The 27,229-nt window shown below is 59.3% G+C and overlaps 1 protein-coding gene across 1 annotated transcript; it reads right to left on the bottom strand.

The window, feature by feature from the left end:
- Positions 1-402: 402 nt before the first annotated feature.
- Positions 403-27,153, bottom strand: RIPOR3 (RIPOR family member 3). Its single transcript, XM_075527744.1, has 21 exons — positions 27,044-27,153; positions 21,782-21,928; positions 19,560-19,638; positions 17,063-17,086; positions 16,844-16,897; positions 16,535-16,684; positions 16,392-16,455; positions 16,102-16,145; positions 15,864-15,989; positions 15,598-15,743; positions 14,266-14,395; positions 11,417-12,010; positions 8,319-8,449; positions 7,355-7,472; positions 6,758-6,893; positions 6,276-6,437; positions 5,149-5,310; positions 4,573-4,775; positions 3,119-3,202; positions 1,444-1,534; positions 403-881 (listed from the first exon to the last, which is right to left on the bottom strand). Exons 1-21 carry the CDS (start codon positions 27,151-27,153, stop codon positions 781-783), a joined length of 2,856 nt encoding a protein of 951 aa, XP_075383859.1. The 3' UTR covers positions 403-780.
- Between the last annotated feature and the right edge of the window lie 76 nt (positions 27,154-27,229).

Genomic DNA, 27,229 nt, shown 5'->3' with positions numbered 1-27,229 from the left:
AACAAGACAAATAAATACTACATTAAACTCAAGACGCAGAAAGCCTAGGCAGGCAGTATAACTGGGACCATGCCCGTAACAAAGCTCGTCAGCCACCATGGACATCCAGACCCTCGGTCGTCACCACGTTCTGGACTTAGAGACATCTCGCAGCGTGCCAGGCTGGCTGGCTTTTAATACAGGCTTCACTAGGAAGCGGCCTTCTCCAGGGCCGCGCGCGCCTCAGAGCCATCTTCAAGCAATTGACAGCATCTGAAGCGACGGATGTCACAGGCCTGAAACAGACTTGCTTCCCAAGGCGGACTCTTGCTTGCTTAGTTCCAGAAGGGCCTTCAGCCTGGCCGCCTCCTTCCCCAGTGCTGCTGGTCCGGCAGCTCTGTGAGAGTCTCAGCTCTGGTTCCTAGTAGAGGGGATGGCTGGCGACTATGTCCCCAGCTGCCCTCCAGCTCCGGGGTCACAGCTGCTGTTGAAGTGAGTCAGGTCCTTTCCTTAGCAGTTGACCGACCAGCCAGTCCACCCTGGGACTCGATGTTGGGCATGTTGGAGCCATGCGTGCCAGCCTCACCTAGCCAGCTGCCTGGTACTAGACCCTATCCAAGCAATGGCTCAAAGACTCAGAAATGCCTCTCGCAGGCCATCAGTCATCTTTCCCTGCTTTCATACAAGACCCCACTTGTGTCTTGAGCCTCCAGGCACAGCTCTGGCCAGCTCACACAGTGGGCCCCCACCCAGAGCGCCGTCATTGCATCCAGTCCGCTGAGAGCCCGTCACCAAGGCTCCTTAAAACACCGTAATTTCAACATCTGCCTCCTGGCCAAGGACATCTCTCTGCTGGGAGTTCATTTTGTCCATCTTCTCAAAAGCTAAGCGTCCTTTTTCACCTGAAATAGTAAGGTCACCAGTCACTGGGCTGCCCTGGGGGGGCCTGCTCTGCAGGCCACAGCAAAGACTTCAGTGAGCAGGATGTACCTTTTCCAGCCTGGCTTGGGCCCAGGGCCTCCCCACACACACCTGGCTTTCCTCCACTCAGGTCTGAAGTGTGAGCAGAAAATAGAGCACTCTTCCCACCTCCCACGTGGAGGAAGCCTGCCCTGGCCAGACTGCAGCCACTGGCAGGCAGCCTCCTGCCCCGCTCGTTCATCACAGGGGCCCTGAGCTTGACAGATTGACAGCCCTCTCGCAAGCAGGCCTGTCAGCGCCACTTTCCAACAGCAGGGGCTCCTTTGGCGCCTGTGTCACCTTGTGGTCCTCACCCTCCTTCAAACACCCATGATGCTCGTACTGCGCACATTCATAGCAGTGTCTGCAGAGCTGCTAAATGCGGTGGGAAACCAGAAAACGGCCTGCTCTACTGTGCAACAGCACTGTCTCCAGCAGGCCTGCCATTGGCAGGCAGGGGCTGGCTGTTAGGGCCCCAGGACCGTCCACAGGGCAGCACCTTACCAAAGGACAGCGTGGTCTCCCTCGCTGCCGCCCGCACTGCCTCCAGGTCCGACTGGCACAGGTTGGCTATCTGGTCGATGCTTTCCACGCCCTGAATGTGAAGTTGGGGTGAAGGGGATGTTTGTTTTCAAAAGGTAGGCCTGACTTGGCTAAGCCGGCCAGGACCAGTCCTAGCATGGTCCCTAGCTGGGGTCCCTGCGACTTCCCTCTGCATCTCCCAGGGTCCCTGTGTGCCTGAGCTTTACTGAGACTCAGCTGGCAGAACTTGTCGCTGGGGTGCCTCAGCAGCACTGACTGGGGAACCCGGCATGTCTGTGCCCCTGCCTGGCTCTCCACCCCAACCTCTGGCTAGCTCAGATGTGAGAGGCTGCAGGGTCCGTCTGTGGCCCCCACCCTTGGAAGATTTCTTGTTGACTCCAGACTGAATGGGAGGAATTTAATATGTAGTGAACTATTAGCATGGAGCAAATTAGAGCTTTTTGAAAACAAAATTTTTAAGGTGACAGTTCCAAGGTAACGTTTTGGAGAGTCTAGCCAAAGGATGTAACCCGAACTCTCTGATACTGTATAAAACGTGAGCGCAAAGATGCACAGAATGACAGGGACAACAGTAGCTGCTAAGCAGTTTCTGAAGTAGGTACAATGCGTGGTCTGACTTATTGGCCCTTCCAACAGTTCTAAAGTGCTTCCAGTCCAACACCCAGGGTTCTTATTTTGTCCCCTGCGTTGAAACTCTGAAGTTGCCAGCAAGGGTGCCCACTGCATGCTCACAAAGAAAGGAAAACCTTCCACAGTCCTTGCTGCTGAGTGCCGAGGTTCTGGGCAGCTTGCTTTTACCGTCAGACTCAACGTTTGTAAATGATGGCTTTGTACTTTTTACAGATTCTTTCTCATGGCACATATTGACATATACATTATCAGAGCCCAGAGTGGGTCTGTGGGCCACCTGCTGGCTCCCTGCCATCCCCCAGAGCTGGGGGGTGGGGATGGCATCCTGGCACAGGGAGGATGCTCCTTGGGTATTTCTGAGGGACTCTCCGCTCTGAGTCCCCGTGGATGGAGCTGAGAGCTGCTCCAGCAGGTGGGCTTAACCCACTGGCCTTGAAGTCAGTAGCCCCACCTAGTCCACAGTGCACCTTCTGAAAGGCCCAGCAGAGAGGCCAGGCTGTGACACAAAGCAGACTGGTGCCTTGTGCAGGCACTAGTGATGAGAGGCCACTCGCAGAGTAGGGGTGCCCATGTTTGGGGGTTGTAGCATTCGATGTCAGCACACGTGCCCAGGGGCCTGCCCGCTGTCTGGCTGCAAACCTTAATTCCACCACTTATGGTCTGTGACGTTCAGTAAGTCACTTCATTTCCTCAAGCCTCACCGGCCCCATCCATCAGATGGGAAGAATTGGACCCATCTCATCGCATTGTACAGCAAACCTGCGGTGGATGGCATTGATGCCCGCCCACAGCACCCCCGTGTGTTTCAGAGTGGAACTGTACCCCAGAGGGTTCTCAAGGGTTGTGCTCTGGTGTGTGTTTGTTTGTTTGTTTGTTTGTTTTGGACAGCTGCTGGGTTACTTCCCCCTTTTTGGTCCCAGTGGAATCATTTAGATGATAATGGATTCTAAGGTTAACCACCAGGCGGCTCCTCGGCCCACCACTAGCGAAGAGGAGGGTGACGTACCCTGAGGTGTCTGAGCGCCATGCAGGCAGCCTGCTGGAGCTTGGGGTCTGTCTCCGTCAGCGCATCCGTGTAGAAGCGCACAGCCTGGGGAAGAGAAGGGCGGGCACTAGGGGGGAGCAAGAGTGGAGGCCAAGTCCAGGGCAGTCAGGAGATGGCAGGTCCCCTCAGAACTGCCCCCTGCGCCACCGCTTTCAGACCGGCTGTGGAACACTGGCTCAGAGCCTGGCTTCACCCTAAGGGCGGTAATCCAGTCAGGAGAGGTTTGCTTGTTTCATCCGTATCTCACAAATGCATCCTGAAAACGGCCACCTACTGAGCATGCTGAGTGCAGCGCCATCAGGGCCGTCCAGCCTGCGAAATGGAAGAATCACCCACCCACCCCCTGGCCCCCACTGACAGGTTGAACACAGGTGAGGCTGCTACCTGGGGCCTTCCTCTCTTCCCCTCACCAGCCTCTCCCAGCACAGTGCCAGCCCATCCTGACCAGCCACAGGGCCAGGGCCACGAGCCTCATTGGGCCTCGGACATAATGGAAAACTGGGCACCTGCTTCACGCATTGTAGTGACCGTGTGCCTGGCCCACGGGTGAGCCCAACTGCCATGACCACGAGGGAGGGACCCAGAGGAGGGCTGGGGCCCGCACTTGGCACCTTCACCTGGGCTGGTGCCCACCACATAGCCCCAGCCGGGGGACGGCTGCTCTTGCATAGTGGGCAGCTCTTGGCAGAGAACTTTCCTGAGCCTTTTAGGATGGTCAGGCCTCGGGGGGAGATCGATCCAGGTCTTCTCCAGAGGTGAGGAGAGCCAGGCTGGCCGCCGGCTGGGGGGGCTCCTCCAAGTCTCCAAAGAGAAGGTGGCTGAGTTTCCAGGGCCCTGGTCCCCCACCCCTGACAGCCAGGAGGGTCTTCACACGCAGGCTTTTTGAAGGCACCCCACCCCCTCACAAGCAGCGAGCCTTCCATCCACCCCCCTATTGGGAAATCTAGATCCCGCGAGACTAACCACCAGAATTCTTCCACAAGTAAGTTGCAAGGGGGAAAAAGAGGTGGAGAGGGCCGCTTCTAGCCAACAGGGAACCTGTGGCTTAGACATGAACACGTCACTATTTACCCGTGAATGGGGGCGGGGGGGTTCTTCATGTTTATTCTTCCTACTGCTATGTGTCCAGAATTCTCAAGCGAGAAAGGAAAAAGTCACAAATCCAATGTCCATGTGCTGAGATTCTACCCTGGAATGAAGGCCGGGCACGTGGTGTGGCCCCCGCACTGCCCTGCCCACCTCAGGGACCGGTGCCTGAAATGCACAATCACCAGGGTCTCAGCTCTGGACCACTGTGCACCAGTCACACTGTCTCTCAAGCCACGGAGGCTGGCTAGGCAGGTACCCCAAAGCTGTTGGTCCTCAGCGCTTCCCTCAATCCAAGCTCCCTGCCGCCAAGGAGCCATGCCTCCTACCTTTTCCCGGAAGCTTCTGTTCCTGGCTGCCCGGGCCAGGCGTGTGCTGGCCGCCCTGCACACTCGGGGTGCCCCATCCAGCTGGAGCAGGGCCCAGGCGCGTAAGGTCTGGGGCAGGGGCTGGAGCTGGCCCAGACGCTTCCCCTGCAGCTTCCGGACCGTCCTGGTCTTCCCCGCACACTGCAGCTCCTCCACCAGGGTCACTGCAAGAGGAGACGGCCCAGGTCCCGTCGAGCAGGCAGCACCCCATCTCCACCAAGCCTGGCCACACCTGTGTCTCAGAACCCCATGTGGAGCTATCGGAAAGGGGCCTCCTCAAGTCTAGGGAGGCTGGCTAGCAAGTGGTCCAATGCACCCCTGAAATGACTGAAGAAAACAGGGACGCTGGCCAGCAGAGAGTAGCCCTCTGTCCGGCCCTGACCACTGCCCCCACTCACTAAAGCCTCCCTACCCGGGAGTTCATTTCAGCACGCAGCCAAGGGAGCATGGAGTCGGTTCCGAAGGGCAGCGGATGGAGGTGAGACGAAGGGGCTGCAACCCCCCTTACCCCCCCACCGCCCCGCCACCTTCCCGCACCTTCCTTGGTGAGCTGGGCGAAGTGCTTCTCCAGGTCGCACACGCTCTGCCTCTGCAGGTAGCTGTGGAACTGGAACCAGGTGACAACGTGCTCCTCCGGAGCCTTGGTGCTGGGGAGCAGCCCCCCGCAACTGAGCACCTGCTCCAACATTCTGCGGCACACTGCGGACAGACGGATGGACGAGGCATGGGGCCCGGTTCCCTCTGGGCCCCAAGGCCTGGCCAGCTGGACTGCTAGCCACAGGTCAGCAGTTTGAAACCAGCAGCAGCTACGGTGAGGGGGAAAGAGGCGGCTCTCTACTCCCATTAAGAGTGACAGCCTAGAAGCCCACGGGGGCTGTTCTGCTCTGTCCTGTAGGGTTGCTAGGAGTTGGCATAGACTCAATGGCAATGAGTGTGGTTTTGGTTTTTAGTGGCCCATGAGGGGCCATGTGCACCCCAGAGAGGAACCAGGGTTGGCGAGACCACAGGCCTTGACTCGACCTCTGAGCTTGGGCCCCAGCCAGCACCTGAATCTGCATCCCTGGGCCTGGGGATTTGCCCGTCCACCAAACACCACAGCCAGTTCTGACTCTTAAACCTATGGGGCAAGGTGGGACTGCCCCATAGGCTGCTCCGGGGGCAAATGAGTAAGATGCGGTGGAACTGCCCCCTGGGGTTTCCAAGGGCAAGTCTAGAGGGCAGAATGGGACTGCCCCACAGGCTCGCTCTCCATGGCTAGGAATCTGTTTGGAAGCAGGCTGCCACACTTTTCTCCCAAGGAACGCTGGCAAAGCCCCAATGCCTGCCCACTGTGCTGCCTGGGCTCCCTGCACTTCCACCAGAAGCCCACTCGGGTCTCAGAACCGCCACCTGGAGGACCCCCACCCTCCGGCCTCTGGGCCGACACCACTGGCTCTCGCCCCTGGCAGTTCTCAAAAATCCCTTGGGAAGCCCTGGACTCTGCTCCCCAGAAAGCACCCCGCAAGCAATTCCTGTTTGCCTGCAGCCACCCGGTCCCTGAGTCCAGCTACAGCCAGGCAGAGATGCCATCGAGCTGAGAAACCCCTGCACCTGCCGGCTGGGCAGACACTCGGCCTGGCAGCAGGTGGGACCAGGAGGGGCCTGGTGTGATCACACTGGGGTACCTATTTCCAGTTGTCCCGGGTACTTCCCTCGGACTCTGTGCAGGAAGGTCTTTTTCAGCTGGCCCAGCAGCACGGTGGCAGGGCAGGACAGGATGGCGCCGGGTCCTGTGCAGCCTCTCCACAGCTTCAGGCACCCCTTCCTTCGGGAGGCCTGTGGAATGACTGGGGGCCCAGGGGCAGGATGCTGAGGGTCAGGGCCCTTGTCACACCTCAGGGGGGCACTTGGGCAGGCAGCTTCCCTTCCACACTCCTTGGCCGGGTCAGGAGGTAGGGGCAGACCTCAAACCGTGGACCTTGAATGCATTCGGGATGATTGTATGGGGCCCTATCTAGGAAGCCAGGCACTGGATGGTGAAGTGGGCCTCAGGGTGTTGTGCCGCTAAGGCCCAGGGTGCCCAGCCTCCCTCCCTGCCCCGTGGTGTGAGCGTGGGCCCGGCTCTCTGGGGATGTCACTGCGTGCACTGCACACACACACTGCTTACTGTCGTCAATGGATGTGGCCTTGCCGACCTTCTCGAAGTCCAGAACCGAAAGCGTCTCCAGAACCTGCTTCTGCTCCACCGCTTCCTCCAGGAGGGACTCCTGGATCATCCTCGACAGGTTCGGGGAGGCCAGTTTCTGGAAGAGCCCGTGATGAGCCTGGTCAGCGGGCAGCCCACCCGCAGAGCTCCCCATCACACCTGCTGCCCCTGGGCTCCCCTGTCCCGAAGGGAGCTGCCTGGCAGAGTGGGGGAGCTGCAGTGGTGTTTCTCTGGCTGGTGGCTGACTCCACACAGATGCTGACCAAGCCTCAAGGGTCAGTGACGGGTCCCTGGGCTGGGCACATGGCTCAGCCAGACCAGAATTGAAGCCAGCCCACCCAGAGGATGGCGGAGGGGTGGGGGTGCTGTGAGAAGCCGGCGGGCAGCAGGGCCTGCAGCCGCCCTCAGATCATTCAGTCTCACAAGTCTGACTGTCTCTTGTGCTGGAGGCTGTTTAGATCGGGGCTGTGTCCTCCACCACAGAAACAGGCCAGGGCTTGGCCAGCACCCTCACAGAGGGACTCCCAGGCCTGGCCCCACGAGCCCCGCCCGGCCCACCTGCAGCAGGGCTCTGCAGACTCGGAGGTGAGCCAGCAGCAGCATGTCCAGCTCCGGGGCGCCGGCCGTCAGCTCCTTGGATGCCTTCAGCAGTGGGGCAGGCGGGGACTTATCCTTCCTGTGATGGAGGGAGAAGGGCCTTGGTGACCACTCCCAGGTAGAAGAGAGGAAACACTCCCTGATCCAGAGGGGCCAGCTCCAGGGCCCAGAGTGCTGGGGGGAGGGGGGGGCTAACCTGAGCGGGAAAAAAAACTTAAAGAAAAAGATCAAAGGGCAGCAATGACTCCACACAAGAGATGGCCTAGTGAGGGGGTTGGGGGGAAGATGGGAGGTGTAGGTGGACACCTGGGGCGGTGCAGGGGTTGGGGTCACACCCTTCCAGGGAGTCTGGTTCCCAGCTGTGTGACCCAGACAAGCCTGCCTCCCTGAACCTCAGTGTCCCAACCTGGAGAATGGGGACATCCTCGGGTCAGGAGTGCCCAGCACAGGGTCAATATGGCCAGTGCAGTGGGTAGACATTGACCCGGAGGCCTGAGCCGCTCTCGGCAGTGCCAGGACAGTGATACCCACCCCCTCTGGGCAGTGTGGGAGGAGGGATGGTACCGGTGCCCATTTGGGCTCAGGAGGGGGGAACGGCACCCGGACAGAGGGGTAGTTTGTGGGGGAGAGGGGACGGTTGTGGGAGGCTGGGAGACACTTTGGTAGATGTCAGAGGACTTTCTGGTGACCTTAAAGACTGACAACAGCCCTTTCTCAGAGCAGAGAGCTCAGGGTCAGGCAGGACACCCTGCCTCATTCACTTGGCAGTCATAAGGACCTGCTCTGTGCCATTGGCAGTGGGCATCGCAGGGATGTGGGGTGGGGGTGGGGGGAATGAGCAAGCAGACGGGGGCATTGTGGAAGACCAGCCAGGATATGGGTGGAGCCGTGGCCATCAGGGTGACCCTGGCAGGACAGCACTCACCGGGAGCTCTGGGAGCCCCCAAACAGGGAGAGCTCATCTGGGGTGAGGTCGGCATGGAGGAAGGCGAAGCTCTCCAAGATGCACTCCATCAAGCTCTCGGCCGAGGCGTGCTCCCGAGGGGGGTGGCGTGGCTGTGGGCAGAGCGACGTGGCCCTGAGGGTGGACAGCCGGCCATTCACCCAGACCTGCTGAGCACTGGCCCACACTGACCCAGGGACAGGAGCCCTGTCCACAGCCCTGAGCTTAGCTCCGGCCACTAGCCCTGTGAATAGTGACCAGGTGGGGGTGGGACCGGGTTCCTGAAATCACTGCTCAACGGCCATCGCAGACACACCGTGAGCCCAAACAGGGCAAGTGACAAGTGAGTGCGACAGCTGCCACTCTTTGTCACTTGGGAACTTGGGATCGTGAGTGGTTTCGTGGGAAACACCGGGATTGAAATACCAAAAGTTCCCGTGCTTTTCCAAGCACGACTCGGGGCAGGCCGGCACCTGGACAGCTAACTCCGAGGTGCTGGCTGAGCCTCTCAGCCCCAGAGAGACCAGGAGGCTGTTTCCTGGAAGCCCCTCACCCACACTGGTCCAACGGGCCTGCAGAAGACAGCCCCAGCCTCAGCCCCTGGAAGGCCCTCCCAGGGGCTGTGTCTCCCTGTCCTGTCCTGTCACTGGTCTACTTTCTGCCCCTGTAAAGAGCTCCAGCCGCAGAAACCCACAGGGGCGGTTCTGCCCTGTTCTCCGGGATGGCTGGGAGTCAGAGCTGCCTGGAAGGCAGTGCGTGTTCTCTGAGTCCCTGATCTGAGGTTGGCCCCTGCCCCACATACCCACGACTCAACCCACACAAATGTCACCAAAATAACACCCCGTTTCAATAGACCCAACCCTGCACACCACACCTGGGCCCCACAGGCAGGGCCCAAGAGGAAACTGAGCAACAAGCGAACACTGACATGAGGTACAGAGATGCCACTTCCGATAGCCAGAACCTATGTCTGCATAACATACCACGCCACGCAAGCTCATGCATCTACACATACACATGGGACCCACATATGCAAGCACACACACACATAGACACAGGACAGACATGTGAGAGGGGCTTCAAAAATATAGTAGAAAGTTCTCATCTAATTCCGCTTTACCATGAATTTTTTGAAGCTCTATTATATATGGAGACCTGTGGTGTAGTGGGTTATGCATTGGGCTACTAACCACAAGGTCAGCAGTTCGAATTTAGCCGCTCAGCAGAGAAAGAGATTTCTATTTCCATAAAGAGGAGGGGGAACTGATCACAAGGATCTACATATAAGCCCCTCCCAGAGGGACAGACAACAGAAAAATGGCTAAAGGGAGACATTGGTCAATGTAAGACATAAAAAAATAATAATTTATAAATTATCAAGGGTTCAGGAGGGAAGGAAGGAGAAAAAAAAAACGAGCTGATACCAAGGGCTCAAGTAGAAAGCAAATGTCTTAAGAATGATGATTGCAACAAATGTACAAATGTGCTTGACCCCAATGGATGGATGGATGGATTGTGATAAGAGCTGTACGCGCCCCCAATAAAATGATTTTTTTTTTAAAAAAAAAAGAGCTACAGTCTCGGAAACTCACAAGGGCAGCTCTGCCCTGTGCTGTGAGGTCCTTGTGAGTCGGCATCGACTCGGTGGCAGTGAGTCTGGTTGTATGCATATACATAAACATCTGTGTGCTGTGTAATTGCTCTTAAAAATCAAACTGAAAGCCACGGCTTGGGCTCAAGTGTAAAGACCCCTGGTGAAGCCGTGGCTAAGCACGCCGCTGTAAGGGAAAGACCCGGGGTTCAAATCCTACAGCTGTTCTGGGGAGAAGACCCGGCGCTGGGCTGCCAGAGGGGTACCTTGGAAAGGCTATGGGAGCCCAGGGGCACAGTGGTCAGGAGCTGGGCCGCTAACTACGAGGTCAGCAGTTCGAAATCACCACTGAGCTGAGGAAGGAAGACGGGGCTCTCTACTCCCATAAAGACTGCAGACTTGGAAACCCACAGGGCCAGCTTAACCCTGTCCTATGGGGTAAAGGGTCGCTATGAGCCGGCATCGATTCGCTGGCAGGGTGTTGGGTGTGGGCTCTGCTGTGAGTTGGACCCGACTCTATCGTGGCAGATTTAGCTTCGTTTTCCAAAGTAAAGAGTCCGTAAAGATAGCTACAGTGGCCCATCCATCCCTGCAGTGTGACTTCAGGGTGTTTTCTGTAAAACGAGGGTGATTGTTGAGGCCGGGCAGGGACAGCAGATGGGTGCTGACTCAGCCTGCTGGGCTAGCAGCACGGTTTCAAACTCATTATCTTCCTGCCCGGCTGCCTGGGTGCTTTCTGAACTCATTTCTCAGCATTTCTTGGTAACGGCCGTGACCATGGTGAACAGGGAGCCCTGGTCCGGCGTGGCTGCCTATAAAGTGAGGGGTCCTGTGCTCCGGCTCCTGTGCTGGTCTGTGGTGTTGAGGGGGTGGGGGGAGGAAGACCACGAAAACTCATTCTAAAGACAGCTACTGCACGCCCTCGACCGGCCTCTGTGCCAGTGTGCGCCCTACCCCACGGGGCTGGTTCATACAGGAATGGATGTAACCGGAAAGGCAGGTGGTGGACATTTTATTGCCTGTACATTTAAACCTGGGTCAACAGAAAATCAGGATAGAAAAGGAAAATTCTCCCAGGCCAGGCCTCTGTGAGCCGCCTGCCGCCTGAGCCCCCTGCAGCCCAGACCGGTGCTGGCCAGGAGCCTGGCAGGGTACAGGTGCAGCAGGGTGGCCACACACAGCCTTCTGCAGACTCCCACCCAGACCCCTCGGATTGGAAGATGCTCGGTGGGGCCTGGTTCTGCTCTAGCCCCCATCTTCCTCGCCACATTTGATCCGTGTCAGGCACATGCGACATCTCCCAAGACCCCCTTCTAGCCTGATGGGGGTCACTGGCAGGCCCCCTTGACAGATAAGGAAACTGAGGTGCAGAGGGAACAGGCAGGACTGAGGCCAGGATGCCGGCCTGGGCCGCTGGGCCCCAGAGCCCCCTCCCAGACGTCATGCTAGCAGCCAAGCAGGGCCGTGGCCCTGCAGCCAGTGGCCCTACCTTCAGCCGGTCCCGGAAGCCCAGGACCTGGTACTCCAGCTCCTGGAGCGGGGGTGGGGCGGGTGCTGAGGAGCGAAGCAGTTCCAGGATCTCCTGCAGGGACTGCTCCAGGGCCACACCCGGCTCCTCTCCGCCTGCGCCTTCATCGTCTCCTTCGTAGGCAGCCTCTCCTTCCTCCTGGCCCTCCTGGTGACCCACGGGCATGAGGGTGTGCAGCGGAGGGTCCTGGGGTAGCTTGGGGATCTCCACCCCCAGGTCCCTCCAGCCGGGCTGCTCTACAAACAGGCCTCCGGCCAGCTGGGTCAATTCAGGGACAAGGCCCAGGGAAGGGGACGCCTCATGAGTCTCCTCCTCAATGGACGTGCTTAGGCCCAGGGTCAAGGGCAAGAACCCCACATCCGAGGTGGAGGCTGATGTGCTGGTCTCAGTGTCTCGGGGGTCCTCGGAGCTGAAGGAGTCCATCTCAGGTAGCTCCTGGCTCTGGCTGCGCAGACCAGGACCCTGGAAGTCACTGTCAGAGAGGTAGCTGAGGATGGAGGGGGCCCTTGGCCCACCCAACAGCAAGGCCGGCTGTGGTGGCTGTGGCAGGACAGCCTGCAGAAGGGTGGGGGACACAGTCAGCTCGCCACCACCCCAGGGACCACATGGGGTCCCCAGAGGGGCTTCCCTACCTGGACACCAGTTCTGCATGTCATAGGCCTTAGATGGCCCAGGTCCACCCAAGGTGGCCAGCATCCTGTGATGCTGCCAGGACCCGCCCTAGTCTCACCAACCCCTCAGCCTCCCTCCTGTGCAGCTTCAGCGCCTCCTTACTGGCCCCCACCCTCTTCACCCCTTCCCCACCTCTCCCCCCCCACACACATTCCCACACAGGGACTCTGCACTGCCCCTGTCCTCCCCCCCAAAACACCCCCCACACACACACACATAGCCTTCCCAACTTGGGTATCTCCTTCAGCTCCTGACTCAGACATGCCTTTTCCAGATCCCGTTTCTTCACACTCCCACCTTGTCCTCTCCTCCCCACCCACCCCACTGGTTTTCCTGTGAGTCTGATGGCCCTCGGGACTGGATAGTTGTCTTGTCCTGCCCGGGGTCTTCCTGCTCCACAGGATAGCCACTCCCAGAGAGCCCGGGTCTTAGCAGGCCACGGACAAAGCCTGTCACGGGGTTTGGAATGAGTGAAGTGAATGAATGAATGGCTGAAGGTCAATAGGCCATACTGTCATCATAGAAATAACAGCTGGTCACCGAGCCTCTCTCTCGTGTCCATACCCTTGGAAGGATCTTCCTGTGCCACCTTATAAAGACCAAATGGCACCCAAGGAGACAGCGCTGCCCGTATCCCAGAAAGCCTCTGACTCAGGCCATCCTGGGGCCGCACGGGCAGGATGCACAGCGGGGCCCTCAGACCTTCCATGCGCCCCCTCCCTTCCCGAAGCCCCGGCAGCACCCTTCACAGCATGCCTTCTGTGCCCCCACTGTCTGTCCGCACTTGTAACCCTACTCCCTCCCCTCCCGTAGAATTAGACCATGCCATCCCCACTCTTCTTCCCGACTCAGGGAACCTGTCTGGGGCAGTGGAGAACAGCCAGCCCCTCCCACCACCCCCCCACCCCCGGTGCGTTTCCTAGACACAGACAGTCTCCTTAGGCGGAGCGGCTGGTGGTCTCCAAATGCTGGCCTGGGGCGGTGACCCAGCAAGCGGCCCTGCCCAAGACCACACAGCAGGTGGGGGTGGAGAGGACAGAGGCAGAATCCAAAACCCCGCCGACCAGCTCCTGAACTTAGGCCCTTGACCACAAATCATTTTCTAACCAAAGACAAGGAAGCTGCCTCTCAAACCACACGCTGCTGGGCTCATGCGTCAGCGCCCTGCACCGAGGGCCTGGAGGGTGGAGAACTTGGGGGCAGCATCACACACACTGGCCTGCGTTGGGGTGCCTCTCCCACATACACAGTATGCCTATGCCCCGCCAGGCCTTAAAGGGGGCAGGCTCAATGGGGCCCAGCATGCCCCTGTGGACTGGCTGCGTTAGGGTAGCACCTGTGCCCCAGCAGATCGACGGTGCCCATCACTGGGGCAGCAGACACTGCCACCGCAGCATGGTCCTGCTGGATGAAGCAGCGTGCCCCTAAAAGTGACCTCCTGGGACGTGGACTGCCAGTGACCCAACAGGAGAGTGGAGCCCCACAGGGTGCCCCAGACTGTCATCTCCACAGAAGCAGACGGCCTCGTCTTTCTCCCCAGGAGCGGCTGGTGGGTTCGAACTGCCCGCCGTTGGGGTCGCAGGTGAGCACTTAACCACTGCGCCACCAGGGCACTCTCAGTAAAGAATGAGGAGGCACTTGGGGGGCGGGGCAGCTGAGAGAGAGCCACCTCCGTGCACAGCTTCGGGTGAGAGAGGCTGCGAGGGCGTATGAGACGGTGAGGAGGAATCCGCTGGTGTGCATGTCGGCGGAGGGCGGTCCGTGGAAGAAACGGACAAGAGTGGTCGGCTTGAAGGCCCTGGAGCCTCAGGGGTCACAGCAAGTAGCAATGACCAATGTCCCGCCAGGAAAATACACTAACCGTAGGTTTAAAAGAAGTAAATGGAGACCCGTGGCTACTGATGGGAATCTGCGGACCAGGACCAAACTCCTTCCTGAGCCCCGAGAGCCCAGAGCAGGGGTGCACAGAAGAGAAAGAGGCCCGGGAGAGCCCCAAACAAGCCAGGCAGAACCCTGAGCTTGCTGCACTGGGGGGGTGCAGTGTGCCCCGCCCAGCCCCTCCCAGCACCTTCGTCGACCCCCCAGGGGACGCCCGCAACCCAGTGTGACCCGGGCCCTTCTGGGGGAGGCTGACTCACCAGGTAGTACCTCTCCCTGAAGCTGGGTGTGCTCGGGGGTGTCCAGCTGTACACAGAACCTTTCCTGCACGCCACAGACAACTTGCTCGTGGGGCTGGGTGACACCAGGGAGCTCTCGGCATCAAATGGGCTTCAGGGAGAACAGAGGGCTGGTCATCCCCCTCCTGGGGGCTCAGCAGTGCTCAGCACGGGTCCCCTCTCGCCTGCCCCCCTCTCATAGTGACCATGCGCACTGGACATCCCCATGGGTGAGGAGCTCAACCAGCCTGCAGCCAGCCCCCCGAGGTGGAACGAGGAGGTGAGACACAGGTTGAGGGAGAGAAGGGGCCCAGCCCAGTGGCCCTGGTGACCCCAGGCTTGGACACCACTAAGGATGGAAGGAGAAGCCAGCCAGAGCAAGCACGGGGACTGAGGGGCTCTCTAGCCCCTGGCCAGTGGGGAGTAAGGTGCAGGACTTCCCTCTAAGCACACCCTTCACTCACCAGTGAGCTCCCCTGCCACAAACAGTTTTGGGAACCACGCAATTCAACTCCCTATGTGGGGTTGGTTCTGACCCCCAGCGACCCCATAGGACAGAGCAGAACTGTTCCCGCTGGTTTCCGAGGCTGTAACTCTTTAGAAAGCCTCGTCTTTCTCCCAAGGAGCAGCTGGTGGTTTCGAACTGCTGGTGGTTACAGCCCCAGAAACTCACAGGGACAGTTCTGCCCTGTCTCACAGGGTCTACGTGGGTTAGAAGGGATTCGATGGCAGTGATTTTTTTTAAGCCGTCCCACTCATAACCCACCAGGATCCCTGAAGTGGGGGGCCCACGAGTCTCCCCCCCACTGCCCGCACCCCATTCCCAGGGCAGGGATGGTCCAATGCATGTGTCCCACCCCCGCTCTGCAGCCACAGCCCAGGGTAGAGCTCAGGGTGTCCCTCAGGCATGCCTGGTTGAGGCAGCCAACCTCACTGCAAGGTCTCCCGGCTGGAGATGAGAAGCCCACAAGGTACTCAGGCCCCAGGGGGCCACCGGGAAGAGACCTGGACCAGCCGGGCCGTCAATAGACACACGTTCAAAAATGGGAAGAGAATTCAAACTCCGAGGGGTGGGGCCACAGAGAAGGGTGTAGCCTCAGGCCGTCCAGGGCCAGGAGGGCAGAGTGGAGAGGGCAGGTGTGGGCAGAGGTGCCTGCAATGGAGCTCAGAGCAGGAGCCGGCGGCCAGGGGGAGCAGGCGAGGCCCCATCACCAGAGGGTGGTTTGGAGCTGAGGACCCCAGAGCGGGAGTTACCAGCTGGCCCTGGGAAAGGGTGGTGGGGCTGGCGGGGGGTGGGGGGCGCCCCCCACTCACTTCCACAGCACCTCCAGCTGCAGCTTGATGGTGCCCAGCTCCGTGATGTCCACCACGATGACCTGGGGCTGGGTCGTGAAGAAGTTGGCAATGTCACACGTCACTGTGCCCACAGCTACCGAGGTCAGGCCCCGCAGCTCTGTCACCTGGAGGGAGTTGGGGTGTCTGAGCCGAGTGCCCAGGGTGCTCACCTGTCCCTCTTCCATGTGTCCTCTACCCCAACCCCCCCCCTCCACACACACACACACACACACACACACACATACCTTGATCTCAAAGTTCTCTCGCAAGGTGGGGACAAAGGCCCTCTCTTCCTCGTCCCAGGTCTGGCTGTCGTCCGACTCGATCCGCCCCTTCAGCTTCCAGCGCTGGCGGCCCAGACGCATGAGCACCTGTGAGCAAGCCCCAGGAAGGGGCGTGTTGGCTATCGCCATGGTGACCCAGGGCCACCCCAGGGCTTCCATGCAGGGCGGGGCAGAAGGGTCAGACCCCTCGTGGCAGTACCTCATACTGGTCTCCGGGACAGAGCCGCGCATAGCCCACCAAGCCTACAACAGAGAGACTGCAGATGGCCTGCCTGCCCTCCTACTGTATCCCTCATAGGGGACCCCTCCCCCGAAGAGTGGGTGTCAGCTTCGAGGGGGATAAACCATCACGATGGGCAGGAGTGAACCTCACATCTGAGCCTCAGGAAGGGCAGCGCACCAGGGATTCTTCCAGCCCCCACCCCAAGCCGAGGTCCGGCCCCCAACCAGCCCGGGGCACCCACACGGCCCCTTCCTGCGCTCAATTACCTTTCATCCTGACGTGGAACTCGCCCAGGTGAACCTCCAGGGCTCCCTCGATGAGCCACATGTCCTGTAAAACCCCACAGGTGGCTCAGACCCTGCAGCCCAGAGCCCCCGGCTGCCCCCCAGCCCCCCCAGGCTGCGCCCACCTCTGTGCACTCGTGCAGGCTGCGGCCCAGCTCCTGCAGGCTCTCCCTGGAGGCGCGGCTGGGCGGGCAGCGGGCGAAGGCCTGCTGCATGTTGGCGGCCCCATCCCGCAGGCGGCACTGGACGCAGTAGCCCTCGTAGAGCTCATCTACCTGCGCCCGGCACAGGCATGGGCATGGCATGGGCACTCGCACCCAAGAGGCCTGCTCCCCTGCCCACCCCCATGGCATGTGGGCCCACGGGGGCCGGGATCCTACAGAAGGACCTGCAGCTGGGGTGGAGGGGGGGGGGTGTCGAGAGGGCTGGCTGACCTTGCTGATGTGGAATTCCATCTTCCGGATGTGCCTCTCCACAGAGCGTGTTTGCTTCTCAGGGAGAAAGAGATGGCACTTTGAGAGTGCCCCTCCCCTCCCCCACTCCCAACCTGTGCCCCTCCTCCCGGCCTCAGCACAGGGTGAGGGCTCATCACCTAGCCTGTTTCCCCACCAGCCCCTCACTTACCAGAAGCTGGCCCAGAGGTTTACACTCACCTTGTCCAGGTCATAGTAGAAAGCCTGCAGGGAGAGGGGGAGGGATGGTGTCAGAGCCTCCCCCCTGCACTCCTCAGGGGCTGCCAGTGCCAGCAGCCAGGCCCTGCCCCCAATCCTCCTAGGCCTGGAGACAGTGGGCCCTGTGTGGTCCAGGTCAAGGAGGAAGCGTGAGTGAGCCCATGGAGGTCAGGCAGCTGTGTGGCCTTGGGCAAGTTACCGGCCCTCTCTGAGTCTCCACTTTCTCCTGGGCGATGGGACAGCACTAGCACCTACCCGTAGGGTCCCTCTGAGGAACCCAGGAGAGAGTGGGTGCCCAATAAAGGGGAACCATGATGCCCGAATGTTTAAGGGATTTGTGGGTGACTTCAGCCATGCTCAGAACAACCTGGGGGTGGTGATGCTGGGTGAGGCAGGCAGCATGGGCCAGGAGGTCAAGCCTGAGACAATGGAAAACCAACAGCCTAGCCTCTCTGGGCCTGTCCAGCCGGGGTATAGACCGAGGTGTAGGAATGAAAGGGTGTAAGGGTGGTTCTAAGGGCCAGCCACACCTTCTGGGGCAACCAGCCAGTGCCCTGTCACCACCTCTCAGCCCTGCATGGTAGAGCAACCGCAGGTGAGATGCATACTAGAGGCATGTGTGTACCAGTGACACCTCACTTACATACCACACACACACACACCACAAGAGAGACTCGTGGACACCCCATGTGTGTCAGGGTAGGTCGCCAGGCCTGTCCTCTCAAGTGCCTCTAGGGGGTTTCGAGCTGCCATGTTTGGGTTACCAGGCAGCACGTAACCAGCTACCCTCTGGGACTGGCGCATTGATGGGGCAGAATTCCACCAAATAGCTGAGACTGGAGGGGTTTCCATGAGGGGTGCCCGAAAGAAAGCAAGGCGGGGGGAGGGCATGCCCATTGTGGTTTCATTCTTAGAAGACCACGACTGTAACTGGTGGGGAGCACATAGACAAATCGGGCTGAGCTGATGGATGAAAAGGGAGGAGAAGTTAAACTCCCACAAGCCCATGTTTCTCATGACTCAGACTTCTTGTGCCTGTGAAATTCTACTCCAGAAATAAAGGCGCCCGAAGACCCCAAGCCTCTGAAAGGCAGAGCAACCACGGGGAAACCAGCGGGCAGCCCAGGAAGCAGGACTTCGGCCCACAGCTCTAGGCGAGGCCCCTTCCCTGGCCTCATTGTGCCGGGCTACGAAATGGGAGCAGTTAAAACATAGCACCTTAAGCAGTCACTTGCGCTAGGGCTACTTCTGGAGCCGTGGGTGAGCGCAGGGCTCTGTGGCACGGACATGCCCATGAGGGGCCAGAAAGGAGTGGGTGGGTGCTGGTGGGTTCCATCCCTCCGATTCTGGGAGGCAGGCCTGGGAACAGGGGCGGGATTGGGGAGCCTCCTCCCTGGGCAAGTCTAGACTTACTTCCTTGCACGGACTGGGGTTGGGGCTTCGCTCCTCCCAGGTCCCTGTTCCAGGGAAGTGGTACAAGGGGGGGGGGGCGGCGGGGCGGAGGGAATGGCCCCTTTTTCCAGCTCCCCAAACAAGCAGTACTGGCAGTCGCAGGGTGGGGCGCCCCAGGGCCAGATAACCAGGACAACCCCCGCTTTTGTTTCTCAAGCCTAACCCCAAGAAGGAACGCTGGGGTTTCTCCCAGGAAGCCAGCAGGATGGAGAAGAGGGAGGCTGGAGGGACTTCCCAAGACTGGAGAGAAAGCCCCGCCCATCCGGGGGCGGAGCCTGCGTGCCTGAGCAGAGCGCAGGGTCGCCTGATCAAACACCAATGGCCTAGGTGAGTTCCGATGGATAATGAATATCTACATATACATTTTAGGACAAGTATGCCTCAACTATTGCACGGGACGCTGTTGCTGTTGGTTGCCATGGCACCGGCCCCGCCTCACGGGGGCCTGCGCAACCTGACCCTTCTGGGGCCCCAGGCCCTGGGCTATTGTGTGGTCCCTCGCATTACACTTACACTACTCAGTCACGTGGTGGTTACCTAGGCCTCGCTGACACCCCAGCTTTCTGCTCTGGTCTCTGGGTTGTGGTGTTGCTCTATCTGGCTCTGGGGGGTGCAGGGGAGAAGGAGGAGCGCTGAGATATCAGAGGGACAGGCAGGCTCGCTCAGGACAGGGCCAGAATCACTGTGATACCCGCGATACCCTTGGTCCTGATGCCACCAGAGCCGGCCGGCCCGCAGTCTCCGGCCATCTGAAGACGCACACATGGCTGACCTGAAGGTCACTTCTCAAGCCCAGAATGAATGGGAGGAAGGTGGGCTAGGGCAGAGCTGCCGCACGCGGGGCAGGGCATTGGGGGGAGTGGAGGGGTGTCGATGGACGATGCCCACCAGTCTGCAGGTCAGCGTTAAGGCCAAAGCTAGCTAGGCCAAAGCATCACAAGAAGCAATCTATTCCTTTCGCTGTGCTCTGAGGGTGTGGTCGCACCCACGTCCAGGGAGGTGGCTGCAGGGAGGGGCGGGGTCTCACCAGCCTGGAGTTCCTCTGGGTGTCCTTGTGGCGTCCGGACAGGTAATCCAGCTCGGCCTGCTGGACACACAGGTACTCCCTGTGAGGAGAGCCAGGACAGGGCTTTACTTGTAACTGAATCCACAGACATGCAGCCAGGGTCCAGGGAGGCCTCCATGCTGGCCCCTCAGCTCCCACACACTGAGGGGGAGGCCCAGCACTGCAACGGAGCACTGGGCTCACGCTCCTTCAGCCTAAAATAGCCCACACGCCAGTCTACTGCATTTGCACCCACTGTAGAGACGGGCAAACCAACCCCCAAGGTGGAAAGTAACCTGGCCCCTCGTGGCCAGCAGTGGTCTCTCCAGTGCTGTAACTCACGGTGTCAGCTGCCCACCCAGACACCAGACCACCCTGTACTGAGGACAGACATCGTCATTCCCAGGCCTCCCGGGACAAAGTGGCTATTGTAGTAGTATAAAGAAGTGGCAATATTAAAGAGACGCCTTTAAACTATCGTGGCCCCTGTAGACGGAACCACATGTTCAAAGAGTCATCGTGATTGGGGAGAGGGCAGCTCTGGCTGGAGCAGATGAGGAAATCCCAAGACTGGGTTGGCATCAGGTTTGTGCCGTGTAGGTAAATGGACGCATGTAGGCCAGGCTTAAGAGAAATGTTTGTGGTTGTAATGAGCCGCAGGCCTGTCTTCATGAAACTGATACATTCCTGCCCAGACACCGACAGCCGCGAATTCCAGACCCTTATTTTGGTATCGCCCCTCTGACAGGGTCACTCACTGTGGTCCCCCCTCCTACCCCCACGTCCCCCTAGTGTCACTTCCGGTCCCCAGGAGGGAAGAGGAAGAACTCGGGTATGAACACAGGCAGTGGGTTCCAGGAGCCCCCAATCTTCCCCTCCCTATTACACTCCCTCCCCAAGCTCAGCCACAGCCCAAGGCGAGGTCAGTGCAGGCTGACCTGCTGGCGAATGCCCCCAGACCAGGGGCCACAGAGGGACATGGGGACGCCTTCTGGATTGGGGCATTTGCACCATTGCTCAGGCAACGGGGCTCGGACAGGAAGAGCAGCGCAGGACTTGGGGGCCAGGGACCCCATCCTGCGCCCACGAGGATTTGATGGGCCACTGCTCTGGGCTCCACCCAGATCACGGCAAACATGGTTTGGGGGTGGGGTGGGGAAACACTGCTTTAGCTGGGATGTTAGTCACGTGGAGGCTGGGGCTGCAGCCCGGGACTGCTTAACAAGAACAGAACACAGACTCAGGAGGATAGGGATAGGGCGGCTGGATGGAGAGGCTGTGCCCACCCCCAGGTAGGAGGAAAGACCCCCACCCCTCCCAGAGACTTCTTCAGCCTGAGAGAGTGGAGTGTGGAGTCAGCCTGGTTGAGGGTGGAGGGGCAGGAAGCTGGATCGTGGGGCTGCCTTCTCAGCCCCTGCTTCCAACAGGTGCCTGCACCATCTCTCGCCAAACTGAAAGACTCACCGCCATCGAGTCAGGCGGTGCCGACTCATAGCGAGCCTATAGGACAGAGTAGAACCACCCCGGTGAATTTCTGAACCTGACTAACTCTTAACGGGAGGACCAAACCCTTTCTTTCTCCCTTGGAGTGAATGGTGGTTGTGAACAGCTGACCTTATGGTTAGCAGCCCAAAGCAAAACCACTATGCCACCAGGGCTCCTCCACGTCCCTCTCCCTTGGTGCAAAATCCAGAGCCCGTTCAAGGCGGAGGTTTCTCACATCCCAAGCCCCACCACAGAGGACAAATGGGGTCTTTCTACCACTGGTCCTGCTGGGCCACAAAGACTGGGGGTCAGGTAACCTCTTTCTCTCTCTGTCTCCTGCTGGGGTGCATAGCTATCACCCTGCCCCCCCACAAATTCAGGAAGAACGCATACTCTGAAAATGATTTTGTCTTAAGATGATTGACATTTCTCATCAGCGCTGGTTCCGGGCTGCCCCGTTCATAAGTCAGCGTGAGCAGGGGGAGAAACTATGTCTCTGCTACAACATCTGGGAACCTGTGACTCTTCTCGCCCCCACCCCCATCCCCTGATGCCCCCTCTCATTGCTGTGTCCACAGCACTCTGGCTGCACCCAGGACAGGGTTGTTAATGGCACACAACCAACCAGGAGTGGCTTCTGTCCCTTCTAAGGGACAGGGCCCAGGAAAGAAGCAGAGAGAAGGCCACACGGTGCCAAGCCACCAAGGGCCCATCCTTACTTGAGACCCCTCTTCAAGGCTTCAAAGATCTTCTTGACTTGCTGTGGCTTGGGGTCCAGGCAGACAGAGCCCTTTCGCAGCGTACCATACATCCGGGAGGGCTTGGCCGGTGCCCGAGACCTCATGGAATTTCTATGGGTGGATTTTCTGTGAGGAGGAATGGGATGGAGGGCGTGTGGGTCAGAGCCAGGTGTGCCCAAAGCCCTCCTATCACCACCCTGATCTAGAGGCAAGCACTTTGAGATCAGTTGCCCCCAACCCCGGGCTGAACTCCACTCCCCATGGCCACCAAGCGACACAGTCTAGTGGGGAGCTCCTGGGACTCTCCTGGTCTGTTTCCTCAGCTGGAAAATGAGTATGGAAAAGTATCATCATAAAGACATGATGTCAGAAATTAATTTACAGAGGGAAGTAGAGTGGAGCAGACCAAATGCCAGCACTGTCTGAGTTCTGTTTGCAGGCAAAGCTTTGTGAGAGGTCAAATTATAGCCCCAGGGTTTACTGGGGAGCGGGCCCCTGTTGGCTTTGTCTGGCCACCCCTTGATAACAGCACCTCAATTTTCCTCTGGAACAGCTCCCTGACCCTCCTCTTCACACATGTAATTTTAGGGCAGTAGAAGGAGGTGACCTGACATATTTCAGCACACACATGCACACGAGCATTCTGAGACAATCTACATCCTGGTCAACACTCACAGCCCAAGGAGAGACACATGACCTACTCTGACAGTAATTAGACAGGAGCAGAGTTCAGAATCCACAGGAGGGAGATTCTCTCATTACTAATGTTGGGGGCCGGGGTGGGCATATACCCGGAATTTTCAGCAGCTGCCTATGCCACCAAGTGGGTGGGGGTAAAAGCCACCAGAGCAAGAACCAGAGCAGCAGAGGTGGGGCTGACCCAAACCATAGGCCTATGAGTTCCTGGATCCAGCTGTTCCTGAAGCTGGCATGCAGGTGTTTTCTGTTTGTTTGTTTTTTTTCTGTAATGAGACATCTTGTGCGTCAGCTGGGAACGTGGCCTGGATAACACCAAGAACACCTGCCTCCCTGCAGTGCCAACTGGGCCCCTGGGCCCTTCCGTGTCATTTCTGCATCCCCAGGGAAGTGACCCTGCCCTGCCGCTCTGAGAACCCTCTAGTGTCGACTGCATATCTGAGGTGGGACACTAAGGGCACTGATTCATTCCAACAAAACTCACAGGGGTCTTGCTCTCTCCATGTTGGACTTGGCTCCAGGAGCCCTGAGGCCTGGGACCTCTCCCTCAAGGACTCACAGTCCACGCATAGAGGCAAAAGAGCAACGGTCCCCTCCCCGGTCCCTGAGAGAACCCCAGGCCCAGAGAAGCCAAGCCAGCATCAGAGTACCAGAGGCCAGAAACATGAAAGCTTACTCCCAAGAGAAGTACCATCCTGTTCTCAGGCACCAGACCAGTGGGTCCCCGCTCAACTGCACGTGCCAAGTGCAGATGCCTAGGCACAGGCCAGGGCATTCAGGAGTGGGGGGTGATGTTGAAGACATGACCCCCTGAGCACTCAGCCCCTCGCCATGCCCCCTGGTCGTTCAGAATACAAGTTCCAATCTCAGTTCCCCCAAACCCGGCCCTTTGGCACCCGGAGTCTCCGTCTCCCCCTCGGTAAAGGGGCTTCTCCTGAGTTAGTCATTCACTCAACAAGTCTTTACAAAGCACCTGCTCTGAGCCAGCCACCATGCTAGAGGCTGGGGGTGGGGGGTGGGCGGGGTGCGGTGGCCCAGACAGACAGCTCCTGGCCTTTGGGAGCTGAGATGCCAGCGGGGAGACCCTGAGAGTGGACACCAGCCCAGGCTCAGAGCCAGGCGCCGGGGTCTGCACTGGGCTCTCTGCCATTTCTAAGCCAAGTGCCGGCAACTTGAGGAACCTCTCTGTGCCTCTGCTTTCTCATCTGTCAAGTGGGAGGGAGAGAGGGAGGTGTGGAAGGCCTCAGAGCAGGGGGCCCAGAGTCAGCACTAAGTCTGTGTTTCAGTGGAACAAGGAAGGGCTGTCACTGACCATGTAGGTGTTAGGAGGCACAAAAACAACAAACAAACCCAAACTCAGTGCCACCGAGTCGATGACGACTCATAGCAGCCCGACAGGACAGAGTAGAACTGCCCCTTGTGCGTTTCCAAGACTATAAAGCTTTACAAGAGTAGAAAACCTCGTTTTTCTCCTTCGGAGTGGCTGGTGGTTTCGAACTGCAGACCTTGTAGTTAGCAGGCCAACAGGTAGTGCCAGGATGGAGGTAAGGCAGGGGACGGGGAGGACTGCTCAAACAGGTGGTTTTTGAGCACAGCCTGGGCATCCCTGGCACTGGACCCTATACCTGAGCTCCCAGCTGTGACTGTCACACACAATACCCATCATGTGACTCTTCTCAAGCCCCCTCCCCAAGCCCTCCCCAGGCACAAACATCACCCACCTCTTGAACCGGGCCCTCCACAGGGTGGCCATCTCCGAGCTCCCAGAGAGGTGGGGAGGAGCAGGAGTCTCAGGGACAGCAGGCTGGGTCTCAGTGGGAGGGCAGCAGACAGGCAGGCGCTTACCTGCTGGCTGCAGAGGCCCACCTGCTTGGGCAGGTGCTGCTTCCTGGCCCGACTGCCGCCATCACCTGGAGACCTCTGTGGCTCCGGTCTGCAGCTCCCCGAGGCACGTGCAGCGTGGGGAGGGCAAAACCAGCTGCGTGTCTGGCCCCGGTGTCACTGCAGTGGGCAGGGAGCAGCCTCCGGGGGCGGGTGTCTCACCGCTCTGGGTGGACTCAGTAAATATTAAACACCCTGGCATGCCAGACAGGCCTCCGGATGGGCGCGTGCCACCCAGCCCTCACGTGAGGCTGCCAGGCCAGCCGCCTGCCCGGGACCTGCCCACAACCTCAGTGGGGACCCCGCCCCGGCCCTGTGGACAGCCAACCACCCTGGTGGTGTCTGACATCAGATGCTGAGGAGGATAACAGACAAGGAGGGGCACTACCAGTCCAAGTTGTGTGAACCCCTGACAGTGTCGATGATCCCCTTCCACAGATGAGAAGACTGAGGTTAAGTGGCTTGTGCCCCCTCCCCCACTGCCCCAAAGTGCCCTATGCGTGGCAGTCTAGTGTGAGTGCCCCCTCTTGAAACCAGACCTGGCTGGGTCTTCACACCCACACACCCCTGCTGGCCCCAAGGGGGCACTCCTGGGGCCCCGAGGGCCCTGGCCTGATCTCCAGGTTCAGGAGGCGCCTGCCAGCCAGCTGAGGAGTGGCAGGGAAGGGGCTCAGGGCAGCCCTGCCTGCCCTTCGAGGCAGAATGGGACCGAGATGAAAAGGAATGTGTCTCCCTCGCCTCCCGCATTCCTTGAAGCAAGCCCTGCAAATCCAGTCCTTGGGAAATGACCTTCGTACATACGGCACTCCTTAGAGTCAAGTGCTCCCAGAGGCATGTCCTCCAGGTGAGCTCTTGGATGAAAAGCCTCAGTCCAGAATCGAGGTCTGAGGTAGGGAGGGGCAGCTGGGGGACCAAAGACCCTCGTCCACTGCTCCCTGTGAGTGTAGCCTTGCTCCCCTGCCAGGGTCGCTTGGCCTGGCCTGCCACATACGCTCGGTGCTTGGCAGTAGGCCTGCTCAGACCTGCTTGGGTTACCTGGGAAATAAGGCCAGAAGCGAGGCCTGAAACCCAAGCCAGGCCACCCAGCCCGGAGCCAAAAGCCCTGACCATGGGAGCCAGGCTGTGACAGAGGGTCAAAATAACCCTGTCTCCCTTGTCTCAGGTAGCTTCTACTTCTACAGGAGGGTGTGGAGGGGAGGGGGCCTCAGGACCAGCCCAGCCAGGCATCCCCACTACTCCCCAGTGGGGGGTCCCTGGCAGAGGAGTCCCCTAAAGGGCCCCCAAATGATCCATCTTCCCTGGATTTGGCAGGACCTGAACTTGATGGCCTCTGGCCCCCTCCTCTAGCCCCGAGCACCAGGAGGGAGGGAGCGGGGAGAGGCCAGGGCACAGCTCTGGGCTGCAGGCTCCAGCTGAAGTTTCACCCAGTCAGAGGCCCTGGAGGCCTGGCTGGGGGCTGGTCTACAGGGACAGGTGAGACCTTGCTAGATGGTCACAGGTGAGCACTGAGCAAGCATGAGGCCCTTCACAGGGAGTGACCAGGTGACCCTTCCCTGACTTGGCCCCTCCTGACACCTGACAGAGTCCCAACCGTGAAAAAGGCACCCCTCTCTGAGCCCCCCGGAGCACTAGTGGCACAGTGGAGCTTCGAGGTGAGTGGCTTGAAGACAGCAGACACTGTGGGACAAAGATGGGGCTTTCTACTCCATAAAGAGTTACAGTCTCAAACTCACAGGGTCGGTTCTGCCCTATCCTGGGTCGGTATCCCCTAGCGCTGAAAAGTCCACAGTTCGAATTGTCCTGCGCCTGTAAAGATGTACAGCCTCGGACCCCACGGGGCATCTGCTCCACCGGCAAGGTCCTTACTGTTTGGAATGGACTAAATGGCAGTGGCTTTGGTTTGGGGTTTGGTGGGAAGAGGAGGGGGAGGAGCATCTCTGGTAGAGGGGGAGGGGAGAGGAGGAGGAGGATCTAGGGAGGAAGGGGGAGGAGCTAGGGCCCAGAGGACAGGGTGAGGTCCCACTGGGCTCTGTTCTGAGTGGGACAAGGCTCCTGCAGTGTCAGTGGGCTGTGTCTTCATGGACATGGCTGCCCTCTGGGGTCTCCATCTGCCCTAACTGCAGGCAGGGAGGACTCGCAGACCAGAGGAGACCCAGGACAGGTGCAGGCAAGGGTCAGCTCAGACCTGTGGGAGGCGCTCTCCAGACACTTCCTGCCAGCACCTGTTGTGTCAGCCGTGTGCCTGCATCCCCCACTGACCGCATGAGGGAGGAGCCCTCCAGATGCCTCTTTTCCATGTGAAGAAACACTCTCATTCGGGTGTGGTCGCTTGCCCATCTCAGAGCCAGGAGAGCAGCCCCATTTCCCAGTCTGCCCAACAGGAAGGACATTCCATCCTCGCCCTGCCCTGAGGAGACCGGGGCCCAGCTCTGGACCAGTTCTGCTGTGTGACCTAGCCCAGCAGCTCCTGCCCTCTGATCTACCAAGTGGGGTGGGCAAGTGGTCAGCTCCAGCAGATGGACTTCAGGGCCCATGGGCAGAAGCAGGGGATGGTGCCTGTTCAGGACACTGTAGGTTTGTCTCAACACCCAGACATACACACACACACACACACGCCCCTCCCCAGCCCTGCACCCTCTGCACCCGCCCCAGGACAGAACTTACGAGACCCTCCGGTTCTGTGCACTGCTGAAGCCCGCGAAGGAGGCACTGCGGCCCACGACCCCCACGGCTCCTGTGTCCCCAGGGGACAGGAAGTGCAGCCTCACCGACATAGCCACCACCTGCAGGAAGAGGACAAGGTCAGCTGCACACCTCCACATGGGCGTGCTCACCAAGGCTTACGGTTAG

Source organism: Tenrec ecaudatus, chromosome 12 (assembly GCF_050624435.1).
Source record: "Tenrec ecaudatus isolate mTenEca1 chromosome 12, mTenEca1.hap1, whole genome shotgun sequence".
Lineage (NCBI taxonomy): Eukaryota > Metazoa > Chordata > Mammalia > Afrosoricida > Tenrecidae > Tenrec > Tenrec ecaudatus.
The sequence above is the reverse complement of the archived record's forward strand: the minus strand, read 5'-3'. Positions and strand labels throughout refer to the sequence as shown.

Coding starts and splice junctions, on each gene's coding strand:
- RIPOR3 (XM_075527744.1), bottom strand. CDS start 27,153: ATGTCGGTGAGGCTGCACTTCCTGTCCCCTGGGGACACAGGAGCCGTG. Junction 16,456..16,534: donor GCCTGCACGAGTGCACAGAG/GTGGGCGCAGCC, acceptor GGGGTTTTACAG/GACATGTGGCTCATCGAGGG. Junction 15,990..16,101: donor GTCCCGGAGACCAGTATGAG/GTACTGCCACGA, acceptor GCTTGCTCACAG/GTGCTCATGCGTCTGGGCCG.